Raw genomic sequence first — 19,841 nt, 5'->3', positions numbered from 1 at the left:
AACCAGAGATCCTTTCAAATCTGTTTAGAGCCTGATGTGACCAGGATGAGAGGCCACGTGTGTCACTTAGGGGGTTCTAAGAACTCCGGGGGGCGGGGTCCAAATCCCGGCTCTCCCTTAACCAGCCACGTGACCTTGGCCTCTCGTCTGCAGGCTGCGGGAGACGACCTCACAGTGCTGTGATGTGGAACTAAACGGCGTCCTCAGAACAGGGCCCGGCACATAAATACCACATAAGTCATATAGGGACAGAGACTGAAACAGCGCTACAAAAAGCCTATTATTGTAAAAGATGTGGGTGCTCCAAAGACAAGCATCTGAGTGCCGGCTATTTCCCAGGCAGAGCTCCATGTCCCGGGGACACAGCAGTGACCACCAATAACACAATTCCTGCCCCCGAGAAGCTTACGTCCCAGCCAGACAGGAGAGCAGCGGCGATGTCCCCGGATGCCAGCCCCCTGCCCCGATGCACCAGTGAGATCGCCCAGGTAGGTAGACTGGTAAAGCTGCAGGAGCCACGTATGCCACCATTGAACCCATTCTGTCTACGCCATTAACAAAATGTATTTATTTATTTATGTATTTATTTATTTATGTGGGGGAGTGGAATTAGATTTACTTATTTATTTTTATTTAATTTTTAATGGAGGTGCTGGGGATTGAACCCAGGGCCTCATGCATGCTAAGCACGTGCTCTACCATTGAGCTATACCCTCCCCTCCATGTCTTTTTAAATATACCTTTTTGATAACGGTGACTTGACACAACTCATTTAAAACCCTAATGTTTTATGCTCACTGTTACTGGGCACCAGAGACTCATCCTTTGGCATCTACAACGGGAGGTGGCAAACTGTGGCCCACGGGCCAGACCTGACCTGTGGCCTGTTTTTACGGCTTGTGGGCTGAGAATGATTTTTCTCATTTTTAAGTGACTGAAAAAAGAAACAAAGACGAACAGGTGATGGAAACAGTCTGTGGCACACTGACCCTCAAATATTCACTCTCTGGCCCTTCACAGAAAGTTTGCCGAGCCTGGTCCAGAAAAAGAGTAAGCACAGCTCTGACTGGTTTTTAGGGATGCCATCTCATCATTTACTTTCACACCAATTCCAGGAGGTGTGAGATTTGAAACCATAGCTCAAAGAGTAAGCCTTGAAAATTGAGACGCCTTTGTTTTAGCCGGAGATTGGCCGTTGGTTTTACAGCAGCCCTGACCCACCCCGAACGCCCAGAGCTCCACTCCACCGGGGCAGACGGACAGGAACCCGTCCTGCTCGGGGCCCACAAGCCCTTGGGTTCCAGGGGTTCAACAGTTCGTGCTGAGTGCACTTCAGATATTCCTGCATGGCCAACACGAATCCCCTGTGCAGGACATTTCTCACCTGAAATTACACATTTTCATCATGCTCAGGTTCACTGGGTGAGAGGCATTACCTGTATAAATGATCTGTATTTACAATAACCCGAAGCCTCCTTAATAAATAGGAAATGGCTGGAAGTGATTAAAAAAAACAAGAACAAAAAAACTAGACTCAAAATTTGAAGCCACAGATGTACAAATAAAAGAGAAAAAACACGTAACAAACCAGGAGTTAAGCTGAAAGCTTGGCTAAAAAAAAGCTTATTTCATAAAAGAATGGTTTATACTTTTACCTCCAAATCCTCATCTTTTATTAACTTCTTAATATGCTGTACTGGACACATCTGTCTCCAGCACCTTAAAGAATGTGATTTTGACAACAACCCCTTTAACTGTCAATGCTGGTGACCCAAGCACTCCTCATTCTACAAGCCCTCTCAGTTCCACTGGACACCATGCAACACTCCTCTCCCCGCCCTGCTGGACCCCGGCATCATCACCCTCTTCTGGGACTGTGATTCTTCTGAAAACTGGCTTCACCTTTGCTGTTTTTCCCTAGAGGTCTGCCCTTGGAACATCTCTTTCCCTTTATAGTCTCCCTGGGGGCTCAACTTTAATTAATTTGACATAAGCAATTCAAACCTAAAATGTCCCAATCTGAGTTAAATATCCTAGCAACATCTTTTGGGTTCTCCGTCTGTAATAACGGTTCTTGCACTTTAGAATAACCTAGGAAAGCTTTTAACAAAAGCTGCTGTGGGCTCCACCCTGAGAGATTCCAGTGAAGTGGCTCTCGGTGGGACCCAGGTGTGGGTAACTTTTTAACAAGCTCCTCTGGCGGTTTGACTGTGCGGCCAGGCTGAGAATCACTGCTCTACAGTATCGACATCAACCCACTCACCCAGGCTCTGAGCAACCTCACTGTCACATGCTGTTTCTTCTGCTGCTTCTGTTCCTAAGTTCAAAAGTCGGCGGGAGAGGAGAGTGCACTTTCCCCTGAGAAAGGGCTACTCATCTGGCGAGAACAGACTGCGGAAGACAGGGCCCGTGCCCCCTGGGAGGCTGCACACTCTGCGGTGGCCCCTGCCTCCCTCTTGGCACTGGGAGGGGGGCTGATGTAAGAAAGTGACTTCTCAGGCAAGCTTGTTCCCAAGGGTCTCTTCTCTTCCTCATAAGCCGGTTTCCAGTAGGAAGACTGGGCTTTTGGGAAACAAGAGACCCTTTAAATTTTTTTGTTAGATCAGCAGTTCTCAAAGTGTTCTCCCAGACCAGCAGGGACCTCATTAGAAATGCAAATTCTAAGGCCCCACTCTAGACGTACTAAACCAGAACTCGGGGGGGAGGGGGGCAGCAATTGGTCTCAACAAGCCCTCTGGGTGGCTGTAACGTATGCAAACCCTTGGCTTAGGCTGGAAATCCCACATAGATTTATGAGAGCGTTATGTTGGGCGCCACAGGTACAAGATCTGCTGACAGTGACGCCGCTTCGTTTCCCATCTCTCACGGCCTCTGTGCATGCACATCCCGTGGGAGTCTCAGGAGGAAAAGGTACCTGAAATATAGAATCGAACTGGGGCAGTTCTGAGTCACCTGGATGAAATGATCTGTTTCACCATCAATCAATCAAATGGATTCTATCTCTGAAATCTCTAATACCTTTCTGACCTCAGCCCCACTGCCACGTCTCCACCCAGACTGCACCTGCTGCCAGGCCCACTGTACCGGCCCCTCTTCCTAAACCCTCCACACTGCCAACGGCACTGCTTTCTTTTTGAAACACTTTTTAAAAATAAGAATTTGATCCTATCTGTTTCCTACAGGATAAGTTTCAAACTCCTTTACCGTCCATCTGTCTTTCCAGGTCTGCTTGTCTGACCACGTCCTTATGCCCGACCCTGACCCCTTGGGGAACACTCAGTTTGCACAGCACCAGTTCCCACCTCCACGCTGTTGCCAGGACACAGAAGAAAGAGTGGGACCCCGAGGAGTAGGAATCAGAATTCAGAGGGAGACAGCCCTCTCAGAGATAAACTAACTCATTGGAGGAGACCGAAGTTCTCCTAGCTGGATGGGAACCATGACTTAACTAGTGCATAATCAGTAATAAAAACAAACCTATCCAAATAAGGACAGTACAACTGCAGGGAGAAGCTTAGTAAAACTCAGAGTTATGTGTCCAGCCGTGATCAAAGGCGGAGTACACCCAGCATGGGTGACAGGTTCCTCAGGCATCACACCACTGCCTGATGGACTGTCCTCAAGGCCACTCGCCTCTGTCTGCCCACGCCCACTACCATCCAGCAGACTCCCGGCTGAGGATGCGAGCTGACTGTGGTCACCACGTGCCCCCTTGGCTCCACCCCTCATACAGTCTTAGCAGCCAAAGGGTGGAGATCAGGCCTCGCTGAGCTCTCCAGCCTCAGTGCCTGCCGTGCCCAGCACAGGCCAGAGCTCAGCCAGTGTCTGCTGAGCTCCAGAAGTGAGTTTTGTGCCTTTGTGAAGAGTGAAATACACCAACAACGTGACCTGCTCTGAGATTTGCTGCCCCAAGTCCAGAAACGGGCTGGACCATAGACTTCTTTCACTTTATTTAATTTAAAAAATATTTCATTCACATAGCCCCCTCGGTCTGAGCAGATGGGTCTGACATTCTAAATCCAGTCCTGTTTCTGTGAGTCCAGGTTTGCCGGGACGCAGCCCCCTGCTCTGTTACTCTGCTCCCCGCACACCACACGGCGCAGCTGAACAGGCTACCCCGGAAATAAACGGCCCGCAAAGCCTAAGGCAGTCACTGACCGCTGTTTTAAAGAATGGTTAGGACGCTTGTCAGACTGAAGCCGGAATGAAGACAAGTGAAAGCAAACTTTGGAATCTATTATGTTAAAATATCTATCATGACACCTTGGTCGTATAATCTGGTTTTCCTGAGAATGAAGACGTAATCACAGTGGGATCATATTTTTCTGTCATAATTTTGTAAAACCTAAAACATAACAGAAAATGTACATGAAGAAAACTCTTCAGGAGTTCAAGCTGAAGTAAATATTGCTTTCAAAAATGCATAGCAAGCATTATGTTGTGTTATTAATACTGTGCTTATTAGATCGTGAAGATACAGTCTGCTAGAAGGTAGAAAAGAATTTATTTAAACTTAAATGAAAAAAGCTTCACATTTATCCCAGGAAGGTGTTAATAATGAATCTCTGAGCAGACCCGCGCTCTCCTTTGTCCTAGTTTTTCCTGGTATCCCTGGATGGCTGTATGTACCATTTGTAGCACCAAGCAGAACCAGCAAGGTACACAGGACTAAGAAAAAAGGCTGCACGGCTGAAACTCTACATAGCGTACAGAGTGCAATCATTTAGGGTTTTCATAAAAGTATCACATTCAATCAGATTTTGGATTTGTTTATTCTAGAAATAAAATATCATGGGTATTCAAAAGCAAACCTACTGCAACTCAGCAGACGCCCTGGAGGGAAGAGCGTTTAGGGTGGACTTTTAATTCCAGCTCTGCATCTAGTCTGTCTGTTCCCCTGGCAGGCGGCCCAGAAGGCAGGAGGGGTGACTGATCAGATCTAGGCCCCTGGGACCCTCGACACACACACCGCAGGCCCACGTGCTCTGCCCGACCTCAGCAGCGCAGCCTGCAGAGTCCCAGTCTTCCTGGGGGGGGCCCAGCACCAACTCACGGACGCCCTTGAACTCTCAACCTCCCATCACCCGGGCCCAGGCCTGGTGCAGGTCAGGTGGACAATCTCTTACCAATCACTCTGAAATCCAAAAAGCTTTCAAGCTTTTTCCTCCCTGACTCGTCTGGAAACAAAACTTGACGAGGAAACTTCAGGTGGCACACCTGAAACTGACCACATGCGAGATGCTGACAAATCACAGGGCATACGCCTCTCTACCTCCCTGAACACCTGCAGTCTAACACCCGCAGTTCCCGAGGGTTCTATGAGAGGCCGTGAGCTCCCAGGTCTCTCTGCTTATCCCATTTCTCACTCCCAGACCAAGCTCCAAGCAGGCCTCTCTGCCGGGACGTTCCACAGCCACCTTCAACTCAGTTGGCTAACGACAGCAAGCACCATTTCCTGCCCAAAAAATCACAGTAGTGCCCACACCCTACCAAGTGAGAAACAGCTATTCTCTCCCCTTTAAAGATAACAAACAAAGGCTCAGAGAAGTAAGTGTCTCCAGATCACACAGTTAGAAAGTGGTAGAGCCAGGATCTGACCTGGGTCTGCCCGAAGATAGAGCCCGGCCTTGTGACCCCCTCCCCTAGAGACAGCTGCGCCTCCGACTGCCAAGGGCAGAGACAGGGCGGGCGGCAGAGTCCACGTTTCTGCAGTTAATGCAGACACTGAGAACGGCGGCACCATGCTCAAAGCTTTCCGGGTTTTAACCCTCAGCCCAGCCATCACCTCTGTCCAGTCCCCAGGGCTCACGTGTGATGGGAGGAGAAACCACAAAACTAGAGAATCTAATGACTGTCCAGCTGCAAAGGCCCTGCTCAGGCCAGCCACGACCAGAGGGCACTTCTGGGTGCCATCTTCCGTGAGGAACAGTGACCGGAGGGATGACTAGCCATGTGAGCGGACCGCCTGCAGAGCGCAAGGCCTACGGAGAGCACATTCATTTGAAGAGAGGTCCTTCTGAATAGTCTCCAAAAGCTAGACATTACTGAAGCTCATCACAAAGGAAGACTTCTTTACATGTGAAATACTGGGGGTGGGGGAGAGAACAGGGTGCTTCTGCAAAGGTTTATATTCAGTGTAACCATGACTATTTCAGCAGGGGTGTGGGGGGAAGCTTTAGAGAGATCATAAAAGCTCTCCCCAGCTAAAAGCCTAAGCTTTTATGATATACCAGTATTTTGTAACCCCAAGATTAATGCCCATCTTTTAAAGTTCATTTAAAAGACTGGTTTTCTTTATATATGTTATACTTCAATAAAAACACTTTTTGAAGAAAAAATAAAAAGATCTGGCTTCTTCCTTGTTTCCAAACAGCGGCGGTGGGAAGGGTAACAAGTGGGGTGGCTGCTCATGTGACACTTGTGATCACTGTCTCCTCGTGGGCTCAAGAATCACTGATAACGTGGTACCCAAGCTCCATCATTAAACATCTTTTGGTAGGTCGACTCTAGGACTACTGTGAAAATTAAAATACATTTAAAAAGTTTTAAATTTATGTTGCAGATGAATGACCTTGAAAATAAAAACGGCCCCATTGCACTGATGTTGGAAGACTATCTTAGATGCAAACAACGAGGTTTTCACCTTGACTGCCAAGGCGTCTCCTTGCGGTAAGAAAGGATAATAATGCTTATTTTACTCATGCTCTCAGTAAGGGAAAAACACACTATATAACCTGATCTAATTAAAAAAGGAACTTTAAGCATTCATTTAAATTATTATAAAAATTACTCTAAAACATGTAACCTCTATTAATAATGAGATAACAACAACAAAAAAGATTTCTGTGGAAGAAGTTAAATAACATTCAAGACATTTTACTGTTCTACAAATCCAGAAGCACGTAATTCTAAGAGGGCTCTACAAGACGAGTCTTCACATCACTGGGACTAAGAAATTCTCTGAGAACTCGGACTTTGGAACGTCAGGCTTCTTCTGGCCTCTCGGGGCTGCCGCGTTCCCTGTTCCCTGTGTAAACCAAAGACAAAAGCTCCTTTGTCCGTCAGTGAGGGAGGCACCTGAATAGGCTCAGGTGATGTGCATTAGCGCAGCTGCCACCGGAGAGGAAGGAAGATGCAAAGAAGCTCAGGCTGTACAGGAATGAAAATGCAATACAGCCAGAGGCCATTTACTGTCTTTCATATCTTGACTTTGGAAGTTAAAGGAGCCTGCCTACGCACATACGGTGCACAGACTTCTAAGACGCCTCGCACAGGTCCCCACCGTACGCTCGCATGGGATTCTCTCTCCTGGAGTGTGGCTGGACCACACTTCTAATGAGAACACTGCAAAAGTAATGGGAGGTCACTTCCAAGAGTAGGTCACAGAAGACTGTGACTTCCGTCCTGTCAGCCTGTTCTCTCTCCTGTCTTCTTGCTTGCTGGCTCTGGTAAAGCCAACCGCTTTGAGCTGCCCCGTGGAGAGGACCCAGCAGACTGCTGGCCACAGTCGGCAAGGAACTGAGAGCCTCAGTGGGACAGGCTGTGCGGAACTGAATCCTGACATTAACTGCCTGAGTGAGCCTGGAGCAGATCCACCTTCAGCTGAACCTGAAGGAGACTTCAGCCCGGCCAGCGCCCTGACTGCAGGCTTGTGGGAGCCTGAGAGCCTGGCTAAGCTGCACCCAGACGCTGACCCCTGAAACTCTGGGGTAAGTGGTGGGGTCTGAAGCCACTAGGTTTCAGGGTAATCTTTTTTTGGAGAAACAGATAACTAACATAGTATGAAGAGCTCTGAAGTGGGGGTCAGCAAACTCTCTGTAAAGGGCTAGGCTGTAAATATTTTCAGGTTTGTGGACCTTAGGGTCCCTGCTGCCGCTGCTCAAAAGCAGCCAGAGGCAACGTGGAAGTGAACGAGCACGGCTGGGGCACCAGACGTGACCTGGCCCACCCGCTGCAGCTTGCCAACGCCTGCTGTAAAGCACAGGTGTGCAGGAATCCTAGTTTTGAGTTAAAAGGCAGATGATCTCCATTTTTACCACTACGTCAAAAATCTTAACAATTAAAAAAAAGCTCAACCTGCCACCACACAATAATCACAGGCAGCTGACAAGGACAACGGGACTAGTCCAATCAATTTCTGAATCTGGTAAGCAACCTAAGGAACAAAAATACCTTTTATGACAGACGGGTACCTCTATTTGCGTCTTCAGACAGACAAGCTGAAGTCTAACAGCAGAGACATATTTGAGCCAGAAGAACGTACATTAATTGTTTACCACAATGACAATCACGAAAGCCCCTTAATTACGTACTGGCTTTCGGGAATGGGTGATTACCTTTGCTTTTTGACAGTGGCGATGGCGGCTGCTCTGTAAACACTTCGAGGGGCGGGGAGTCGTGGTGGTCGAAGTCTTTGTCCATGGCTTCTATGAGACTGGTGATGTCCGAGTCCTCGGAGCTGTGCCTCGTGCTGCTGGCGTGTTCTGGATGGGGAGGGTGCGCGAGGGGTGCGGGCGACAGTCTCTCGGGCTGGGGGTCCTGGTGCGGAGGCCCTGGTGGTGGCGGTGGTGGGGACTGCTGCTCCAGCGCGCTGTGGCCATGGTGCTGGCCGCTGTGCTGGCTCTGCCTGGCCCCTCTGGACTTCCTGCCGGCCACGTGCCCCTGGGCCACTGCATTTGAATCTAAGACTAGGGGGCTGGCTTTGCTGGCTGACTGGGCGTTAGTCCTGCTAGAGGTACTTGTGCTGTTTTTGGCTCTGACGTTTTCCACGTCAGCTGAGTTTCTATTGCTGTGGCCGCTGTGTGGGTGGACGGACGGGCCACACTGCTTGTGACTCCCTGCACCAGGTCGGGACGCCGTGCCTCCTGCCCCACAGAAACCCCTGCCGTGACCAGGGTCACAGCTGAGTGTGTTCAAGCTGAAAAAAGGACCAACTGCACATCAGTAATAGCAACTTACAACATCTAAGGTTAAAAAAAATTATTTCACTAGTATAGCCACCACCAATGTGAACTTCCCTGAGGAAACAACAGCGAGTAACAGAATACGTTTCACAATTCTTTTGGGTCTGCTCTATCTGAAAACTGAGGAATTGAGTCATTGATCTAACTAAGAATACTTTAACCATCATCACTATAATAAAAACATGGTATTTGCTGTGAGTCCTTAGTAACTGAGAACTACACACAGGGTCTTATTAAGATCCCCCATTCCAGCACAGATGAAAAGAAAAAACTTATTTCTTTTAATTACACTGGCCAAATCTATGCATATTAGGGAATTTATTTCCAGCAGGTGAACATACTTTCCTTCAGATGAAATACCAACGATTCTCCTGAGATCAAACGGTCTTCCCACATCAAAGGGCGGGTTCGAGGCCTCGAAGGATAATCGCCTTCGAAATGGCTCCCAAATTCCTTGAGCTTCTAAATAGGCTGTTCCAATTACCAAAAGAAACAGTGCACTGCAGGGGTACACAAGGTGGAGAATCGGGGTTCACTTGTTAGTGCAAGAGTAACAAAATATGATGTTAAAGGCAGAGTTTCTTGGCAAAGTACAATATGATACAAAAAACAAGATGCCTGTGACAAGACAAGGAAGCATTACAAATGGAAGTTTGCACACTGACTTTTGTCAAATGCCAACTCACACGGAGGCTAATGGAGGAAGTAATTACGTGTATCACAACAGACACCGGAGGATACTTTTCCTTTTACCAAGAAGCAGCTCTTATCTTTTTTAGTTCTAACTCTCTAGGTCAACTCTTTTCCCTTAAAGGATGTACAGGGTAACCTATGTCAAGTAATTCAGAGGTGAGTTTATCTCATTCTCAAAGCACATACATAAATATACTGAAAAAAGATGAGGATGCTGAAGGTTTTTAAGATATTTTCACATTTTCAGTTTCATGTTGCTTAGGTATAATTCAAGAAGAACAAAGCATTATGTTGAGTAAATTATATATGCCCAGATCAAATTATGGCCTGGTAAACTATGAGTGCTTTTTTAAAGAAATTGACCTGTACTTAATTTGTATAACAAATTTCAAAGGCAGAAAAGACTTTGGTTTATTGTATTTGCCACCCATGAAGTTCAGTTCTGACTGCTCCCACGGCTGTGTGTAAGCTTGACTAAGGCAGAGAGGTCTGTCTGTGCTGCGCGTTGGTGGAACCCAGCTCTCAGAACACTGCCTGGCGAGCGATGAACAGTGTCAAGTGATGCCTAAGTGCCGGCCTGGGAAGAAGACACAAGTACCTCATTATCCCTGAGATGATGATGTAGAGAGCCAGCTCCCAGTTGGGCCTGGGTAGGGCCTCCGCACAGGCGGCCAGCATGTGGTACGGAAGGGACGCGTTCAGCACAAACACAAACTCAGAGCCACTGGTTGTGATAAACTTCAGTTCACGGATAACTCTAGAAGCTGTGAAGTCAGGAGTAAACCTGAAACAGAACGACTGGCAGTAAGACTACGTTTTAAAAATAGACCGCAGGCAGTTTAAACATAATGCCTTTGAAACATAACACAGAATTTCAGAGTTGCATACTTTTTATTCAACTTTCTCATTTTAAGATGGACAAGATCTTGTGCTATGTGGTTAATAATAAAAGCAACTATATCCTAATTGGCTAGTTGGAGAAATTACATAAAAAAGAAGAATAATCAACTTCCCACAATTATTATTTCAGAAAGTAGTCTCCGAGCTTCTTTCCCTCTACCCCCTTTATATAATCCACACTCTCCCCCCATGATACATCCCTAACAATGCCTTTTTTCCCTTTTTTTAAGAAAACCATCCCAGCCCTGCTGACATTCATCTCCTGCAGTACTGCTTCCTGCCCGTTGTTTTATGTTGACTTCTGCTTTGTGAACTGTAAGCTCTACACCGCGGGATCTGCGCCTTGAGGAAAGGTGCCTTACGCCTCACTGTGCCTCCAGGTGCCAAGCATTACTTCCTACATGGAGTAACGTGGTCACTGATTAAGTAAATGTCCACTGAAGATCACAAAATTACCGTTCAGTTAAGGGGACAGAGGTTACATTTTATTACATAAACTTTATAACAAGTTGTCAGCTGTTACAACAGGCTGCAACTATTGCCGATGCAGGTAATAAAGCTGTCTTCTGACCAAAGTTTGGAGAAAGGTCTTTATCCACAGATGTTTTCATTTGATTTTTTTTCACTTTATCTTTGGTTATTTCTTCATATCTTTGTTTTCAAAATTGTGAAACTCTATCTCCAGAGTGAATCAGATAGTCTTCAAAACCAGTTTCAGTTATTTTCAGGGTTGTGACTGACCGTGGGCTCAGTCACAGTGGCAGGGCAGACCCTGAGTCACACACGTGCTGTTTCTCCATGGTGTGCAGTTTCTCTAAACTTTGGTCAGAAGACAGTTTTATTGCCTACGTCGGCAATAGGTGCAGCCTGTTTTAACAGTATGAAACCTATCTTAGCACAGAGTTTGACAGCTGTAGTATAAAAAGTTAATGAGAAGTTATCTTACGAGAAAATGATCTCATTATCTTCTGAGATAGCTCATTATCTTAAGAGAAAATACTTACAGTATGATGATGTCTTTAGAAGCATTGGCGCTTAGTGTAAACTCTTGACAATTAACAACTTTGAAGCCATAGCCCTCGCACGAGTACCCACTGACTTCAATGGTTTCTATGTGAATTTGAAGTTGTCCTGTGTTCTCTACTTTAAATGTTCTTTTCAATGTGAAATTTGGTTCTCTTAGTTTCAAACCTGAAGGAAAAAAGTGAGTTAAGTGTAAACTCTTGCTGTCCTGTGCGTCAGGTCCAAGCGATTATAATACACTCTTCAGGAATGCTTGCCAGAGATTATGAACTGGCTCCTTAGGCCACAGAGATCAGCCATGACCCAGATTTCATCAGGAAACACTCCACGTTGGTAAGTCATCTTTGATGGCACATGTTTAATTATGCCTTATTTTTCACAGAGTAAATTATCTACAGTGTGCAATGAATATTAACACTTCAAATCTTTTAAGATCCAAACCAAACAACTCTGAAAGCAAGTCAGGGTGTTCCCTTAAAAGATTAAGGAACCATCACTAACATACCCATGTGTACACACAGAGATACTGCTCTTTTTTTTGGAATTATTTACTGTTGGAAACAAATGCTGAAATTTGTGCCCTTGGATCCATTAGGAATACTCACTATCTGTACAGTCTTTTAATAATGCTTCTGTGATTTTAAAGCGTAAGGAACTTCCTGGACCCGGAAGCTTGCCTGCCACCCTCAAGTTCTCGGTTGTTCCTTGTCCCTGGACCATCACAGCATCCATCACAGTCAGGTTATTTCTACGTAAGAACAAGAATCGCAGATTTTCCTTCCATTAAATATGCACAATATTTTAGCCTGTAGTTTTTACTGTTACTTCATAAACCACATAGAAATTAATACACTAAATTTATAAAAGTAAAACATTTACATGTCAAACATTTAAAAATACTTATAGAGAAGAGCAAGAATTTTTCACTTTTAAGAGTCACACATGGTACAATAAGACACTATTCAGGTCTCAGCTAAGAACATAATCACAATGGTATGCTTCATCAGGTGTGGTGTATGCACATGTATTTTGGACAAAATGAATACCCTATTTCATAAATTAGACATGCAAACTAACATTGAAACAAATCAAGTAAGGACTCTATATAAGTATTAAAAATCAACCCACACTTAAATCACAGAACATACCTGATTATGATTAGGGAAGAAACAGTTCTGTTGTGAACTGGAGTAAACTTTACTTTGACGGACTTCTTTTCTCCGGGTTTTAAAATTAGGTTTAAAATTAAATTTCGGGAGAGGCCCTCTGTAAATCCCGTGGAACTCTGCAGTGGATGAGCCTTGAATCATTGGGGAAACAAACAGGGGTCATTAGTATACTCTCTGGAAGAATGTTTTCCCTTTCACTCCATTCATAGCCCAGGATTAGTTCCTCAAATTGATTAACCAGATGCAGAATTCTCCCCCTCATGGCCGAGACACTGGAGAGCTGGCAAGCAGAGCTGGACCACCGGGGACGACATTTCATGTTCTGCATTAAGTCCCCAGAGGGGCTTTGTTCTCCAGGTCACCAAAGTCTTCGTGCTTGTACTAAGCACTTGTTTTCCCATATAGATCTTCTTATTTTTAACTTTCAAAATTTTGCAAAACACACACACAGAAAGGGACACAGACCTAACAGACGAGTGGCTCAGCACAAAGCAAACAGCTGTGGAAGTGACACCCAGCTCCCCACGGTCCTCGTGATGCCAGCCCACCCAGTCACCGCCCTCCTGCTCTACCCCTCGGAAGGGCAGCAGCTGGCGGGTCTTAAGGTTGCAGCGTACTTTTTTACTCGCAAAAATATCTCCAATTCATATCAATCTATCTTTGAATTTCATTTTGAAAGCTAAGCCCATAATTATTGTTTCATAAATACTTCATCATTTAAGTTCAAAAATAGCTTAGTTGAATGACCAAAATATGACTTTCTGACAGTCATAGATAAGATTAAAAATTTGTTTTCTTATTTTAAAAAAATCATAGTTCATATATAAGATTATATCGTTTGATTTCAAGCAACATTAAGGTTAAACTTTTTAAAGGAAGAGTCAGTAACATTTGGGTCTAAATGTCCATGGCTCTGCAGGGCTCTGCTAACAAGTGGAAGGAGAGTGAGTTTTGCATGATTTTCTACTCTACGTGGCAGAGTTAGGGTTAATATATTCAGATCTATTTACTTGCATTAGCATGACTCTACAAACGTAACTTCATAGTCAACAGACTTAGTGAAGCACACTACTTTTTAACTCTCCCTTCTAAAGGCAAATTTTTTTTTCTTACATCGAAAATTCTTCTCTGTCAATGTCTACATGTTCGATTGCTCCCAAACGGTTGGTAAACAAGTTTCTTTTTAAATAAACAGTTCTGAGTAATTGATAGACACTTTATATGCTATACATATATTCCCTCCAAATAACTAATTTAAGCTCTGATGACTCGGAAAACACTTTAGGATGTTCTAATGCCCCAGGGGTATCACTAAGGCCCTCAATAATTCTATGTCGTTTTTGTAATGGTGGTTCTTAAAGGGTGATTCATGGACCCCTGGGAATCTCAGAGGTCTTTTCAGGTGTCAAAACTATGTTTCTAACACTGGCAGATGCTCTTTGCACCTTTTTCGCTGTGCTGACATCAGCACTGATGGTCAGCAAAAGCAATGGCGCGTTAAAGTGCTAACCCTTTCACTAGAAGTAAGGCAGTGGGTGTCAAACTGTCTTTGCCACTGTCTTTGCCACTCCTAGCCACTGTCTTTGCCACTGCCATGCACCTGCAGTTAAAAAAAAATTGTTACTGATTAAGCAGTAATAAATATTAATCTTACTAAATCTCAACCCCTGAGCACACGCCTTTTTAATACTGCGTGGCAGAATGGAGGTACATCTTGAAGAGCTAGCATCTGAGATGCCAACCAAACCAGCTCCTTTCTCATGGACACCACTTGTATTTGAAATGATGACTGACAGTCAATATATGGTTATTCACATTGGGTACTGAGTAGACATTTTCACGAAGATTTATTGCATCTGTCCCTTTAAAGAAAACAATTGCAGTATTTGTTTTCACTAGTAAAATCTGAGTGTTTGAGCAAAATTTAGAATTTTGGCCCTGTGAGCTGGAAAGCGTCACAATATTCAGAGAACACCCTGATGAGACTGGCGGTTACAGGGATGAATAAGATTGTCTGTATGATGCAGACTGAGCTGTGTCCACACTTGGAAGCTCTGCATGTCTCAGTGAACCGATTACCTTCCAAACGAGTGATGCACGGTGTTATAATTAACTAAAAAGGCAATTAAGATACTTGTTTCTGCAACTGCATAAATGTGTCAGGTCACGTATTTATCATACATTTCAACTAAGACCATACGTCACAGGGGACTGAATGCGGAAGCAGGCATGAGACTCCATTTGTATATGAAGTCAGAGGGCCATTATGAAGAGCTCTGTAAAAATGTAAAACAATCTATCTTGAAATGTTTTTTTTTTAACATACACCTATTTTTCATTATGTTATCTATCTCAAGTGGAAAGGGTTTATTATTATTTTAAATAAATTAAATCTGCATTTTAAAGATCTCTCAGTTTTAATTTCTAACATGGTAAATACTAATAGAAGTAATCCACACAAACAAGAAACCTCTTTGGAGTCCTTAACAGTTTTTTTATACTGAGATAAAGTAGAAATCCTTAATCATTTTTCAGACTGTATAGGAAATCTGAGACCAAGTATTCTGAGATCCAGTTTTATAGAACTGTAGAGAACTGGTAGAATTTATCCTAAGCTCACCCTAAGACCTCCTCCAGAATTTCTTATTTAGAATAAATTTCTAAGGTCTAGACGACTCTTATTTATCTTTCTAACTCTTACAGTGCCTCCTTCACTGTTTGACATCTTGTAAGTACCACTAAGGACACCGTATTTGGCAAGACAGAAAAGGCAAATACTAGGTCATTTACTTCTTACGAATATTTCCTCCCTCAGAAAAGCACAGTGAAAGGAATTTCTAGTCTCTGAGCTTTCTAGATATCTGGAGTCCAGATAACCTTGAACTTATTATGTTGGCATTTTATAGATGGAAAAAGCAAAGTACAAAAAGATTCCAAGAGAAGGGCATGGACTAGAATATGAGACTCTCTAAATATCAGTCTAGCATCCTACCTGTTACTCAACAGAAAACAAATACAACATTGAAAACTACTTTCTTACACAAGATTGACTTAAAAATAGACTTATAAACTATTCTATATAGATCTGGTTAACATATGTCTTATAGATTAAAACACAAAGCTATGGGAAAGAACAGAGATATTTCAAGAACTATGAAACATCTGGTTTGGACAGGCTAACCAGTGATTCCTAACCAGCGGTGCCCACGTGTCACGATGGTATGGGCAAGGGCTCTGGACTCTGGGAGAACTGGACTTGAATATGGCCCTGCCATTTATCACAGGTACGAACTCGGGCAAGTTACCTCCTCTCCCTGAGCTTCGTTTTCCCACCACCAACAGAACAAGAGAAATGCGCATCTCTTAGGGTGGTTAGTAATAGCTCAGCCTGCCTGCTGCAATGATTGCATGAAATTGTAAATTTGAATGCTCCTGGCATGATGTTGACACACACCAGGTGCTCGTGAAATATTGAGAAGGGGTCTTCACAATACCCTGAAATGCTGAAAGCTCTCCAGTTGCCTTTCTTTCCTGGCCTGGTTAACCACAGACAGACTCATCCGGTCAACACTCACTGAGGGCTTCCTATGTACCAAGGAACCCATCTAGAGGCTTCCATGTTGTTTGTTTAATCTGTTCAAAAACTTTGTTAAACACAAATTATTAACTTCACGTTACAAGAGAGGAAGCTGAAGTTAGGAAAGGTTTGTTTACTTGGTTGAGGTGACAAAGCTGGTAGGAGCCAACCTCTCTTGATCCAAGTGGGGAGCAGCAAAGCCAATGAGGCAGGAAGGCATCCTGGGGCCACCTGACACTGGGACCCATGCTCCGCAAAGGAGCCCACAGCAAGGAGAGGAAGGAGGCGGTCGTGTACTGTCTCCACCCGAAGTAATTCAGATGACGGAGGATTAACCAGATTCCTACCCTCGGTCATTCAACACTTTTCATATTGTTAATGTGAGAGGAAAACACTATAAACAGAAGACAAGCCCTCAAGTTGCTTATACCCAGATTTGGGAAACCAGGTATCACACATTAAAAAGAAAACAAAACACTAAGTTAACGTGGGTGTAAACGAAGAGTCAGGGAGGATGAGACAGCAAATCAGCGCAGGCTTCACAGCCAGAAGGGTGGGGTGAAGAGGATGCTTAAGGACGGATGAGATGTGGCCGGGCAGGAGGAAGGCCATCAGGGCCAAAAGACTCGGGCCAGTTTGCAGGCGGTTTTAGTTCCAAGTGCTGATTTCCTGTCTGATACATATTCTACATACTCAGTTCTTACATAATCATGAGTGGTTAGTGGCTGCTTAGCCTGGCCCACAGGATACAGAATATCTGGTCTTAGAACAAACCAGTTTATGTATACATTTATTAGTTCAAATGCCAAGTATGGATACAGCCAGATGTGGGTCTGGCATTCATGGAGCTTATAATTTTATTAGAAAGTATCCAAAGTAAAAATTTAAGTGACCAAGCTCAATATTTTGAGGCTTAATAAAAATTAATTATGACCAGTATATGCCTCATCTGCATATCCTCAGAGGTTCTGGCAGCCATTAGTGTAAACCCTCATGGGCTTACAGCTTGACGTCCACAAACAGGACCTTCTACACAGCGTGCCGCATGGCGATCTAAGTCCCACCCCTTCCTCCCAGGTTTTGTGCCTCTAAAATAATTACTGGACTGCTCTGACTTCTTCAGGAACTTGCCCTTCAGCCAATTTGAGGGCAGTCCACACGCTTCTGTCACATCTGCACTGGTCGTATCACACAGAACTATTTCTTTGGAACAGAATGAGGTTTGAATACTTACACCGTTTCTGAAGACTTGGAATTCTAGTGTTCTTAAATCTATCTTTGCCACTTTACTCAAGTTAAACCTGAAATTAAAAAAATGTACGTATGTTTCTTTGGAGACAGCATCACAGCAAGGGGTCATAGAGTGATTATCAAGGCTGTGCTTATCTTTTGCAGATTCTGAGATCAATATTATCAGATTGACAGCTTTCAAAAAATAGCTACAACTTATAGTTAATATTCTGGTCACTTTTTAAAACTAAAATATTTGAAAGGTTCTGCTTCTCTTTAAAATATTTTAGGAAGGAGTTCTCCATTACTTTTTCTTGTCTTAAACGGAAAGCTTTTCTAGACGCTTAATACAGTATCAATCTCTCTTCCCAGAACCTTCTCTAAACTTTAGTTACACATCCGTAATTTCTCTAAGCCAAATCTATTACTGTAAGGGCTGCAATACAGTTTTCAATGTGTAACATAATAATTCCCTGTTCATATGGAAACAGTGTGATAATCTGAAGCAATGCTTACCTTGATATTAACTTATCAACAAAGACAGAAGGGTTGGAATACAAAGCCAGAGGAATAAACTGAACGTAGACGGGGACGTCGGCAGGATTTTCTAAAGTAATCTCTTCTTCCTTAAGCAAAGTAAAGACACAGCAAGTGAAAGATCTCCACAGTTAAACATAAGAGCAGCTACTTCATAGCCCTTGATGGGTTTCCCCAAACCGACATCACTTGGGATACTTACTGAGGAGCAGTTGGTGTTGGTGAGCGGGAACCTCACGTGCCGTGGGGAGCTGAGGACGGACGGCCAGGAGAGCTCGGCGGTGATTTTGGAGAGTATGTTTTTTTGAAGGTCTGTGTTTACTTCAAATAGAGCGCTCAGTCTAGAGAAAACAATTTGTAAGTCACTGTATCAAGATGAAATACTTGACTTTTCTGAAGGTAAGAAATTCTATTAGGCTTGTGTGCTTGAGAAATTTTATTCTGGCCTTGGATAAACACAGGTTTATTATTTGCTCCAATATTTTACTACGCTTTCCACAGAGACATGGAGGAAAATGTCTCTATTTTGGCACAAACTGCTGCCACATCTAAGACTGATCACCTTGGGCTGCCCTCGTACTGAATACACCTGGGCAAAGGCAGATGGATACAGACATGACGTTACAGGGTCCTGCAGGGTCTTGCATGGTTAGTGGGAAGACCCAGGCACCAGGAGCAGGCAGACAGTTTCAGGAGAACTCCTGAGAAGTCAGTGCACTGCTTGGCATATGGCTTTTTTCCCACTTGAGGTAAGAGACAACACAAAATCCTGATTCACAATGAAGACATCAGTTGAAGAGGTAATACAGGTGAGGGTTTTGTGCAGATTATATGTAAAGGAAAGAGCAATATTCAGGTCCTCGTTTGAATATTTCCCTACTTATGAGTTTGTAAGCCAGTTGTTTGGAACTCAGAACACATTCCCTAAGGAAACAATATTATAAATGGGGCTAAGGTCCCTGGACCCAAACACTGAGGCCTATTTTATCCCACAACACTCCTGAATATGACACCCTAATACTGCCTAGTGTACCGGTTTTATAAGACTAGTAACAAATTCTCTGTGACATGCACATCAACAAGGTAACACAAAGGCAGGGAGAATGCCACATTCACTGCGCAACTGGGACATGGTGGCAGAGGGCAGGTAGGGAGGCTGGGTCTTTAGTGGTGGAATGCTGGCCTCATGGAGAGGAAGGCTTGAGGGGGGGTGGTTTCGGAGGGTGGGAGGTGGAGAAGTTCCCTGGCAGGTGAGCCTAGGGCAGCACTACAAGTTATTTATCCATAATTGGATGTCAGAGTTTGGAGACTACCTGTAAATTGTAATGTCCGTTATGGAAACGTAGGGGCCCAAGTTGTGTTTTAATTAGTGTTCTCTTAGTGAGTTCTAATGAAGTCTCTGCACTAATTTTAACCATTTTAAAGTTAAATTTTAATTCTCTTTTGCCTTAAGAAAACTTCTCGCAGACAACACTTCAGATAAACAGAAGCCTGCAGATTTGTTAACGGCTTGAAAAAGTCCCAGTACTATAAACTGGAGTATCTCGATCACAGTGACAAATACATTTCAAATCAGCCGATGGAGAGCAGTTTTCAGCAGCTGTCACAGCTTCATCAGTCAAATGCTCTTCCGAATACAGAGAAAGTGCTGCCGCGTAAGTGTGTCTTTGCTTGTGACCCAGGTGCAGTACTGATTTGTCATCAGGACATTTTCTACCTGCCAGAGACACATGGCTGGGCCCGTGTGAC

General features: G+C 44.2%; 1 protein-coding gene across 1 annotated transcript in view; it reads right to left on the bottom strand.

Moving 5' to 3' along the window:
- The window catches only part of TMEM131 (transmembrane protein 131), a 138,472-nt gene that overhangs the window by 12,534 nt on the left and 106,097 nt on the right, over window positions 1-19,841 (bottom strand). The window contains exons 23-31 of the mRNA XM_074354677.1: window positions 18,295-18,433; window positions 18,072-18,181; window positions 17,560-17,626; window positions 12,728-12,879; window positions 12,185-12,327; window positions 11,561-11,747; window positions 10,255-10,440; window positions 9,305-9,463; window positions 8,337-8,917 (exon numbers count right to left, since the gene is read on the bottom strand). Coding sequence (XP_074210778.1) covers window positions 8,337-8,917; window positions 9,305-9,463; window positions 10,255-10,440; window positions 11,561-11,747; window positions 12,185-12,327; window positions 12,728-12,879; window positions 17,560-17,626; window positions 18,072-18,181; window positions 18,295-18,433 — 1,724 coding nt within the window. The remainder of the gene's footprint in view (window positions 1-8,336; window positions 8,918-9,304; window positions 9,464-10,254; window positions 10,441-11,560; window positions 11,748-12,184; window positions 12,328-12,727; window positions 12,880-17,559; window positions 17,627-18,071; window positions 18,182-18,294; window positions 18,434-19,841) is intronic.

The sequence above is a fragment of the Camelus bactrianus genome, chromosome 28 (genome assembly GCF_048773025.1).
Source record: "Camelus bactrianus isolate YW-2024 breed Bactrian camel chromosome 28, ASM4877302v1, whole genome shotgun sequence".
Taxonomy (NCBI): domain Eukaryota; kingdom Metazoa; phylum Chordata; class Mammalia; order Artiodactyla; family Camelidae; genus Camelus; species Camelus bactrianus.
The sequence above is the reverse complement of the archived record's forward strand: the minus strand, read 5'-3'. Positions and strand labels throughout refer to the sequence as shown.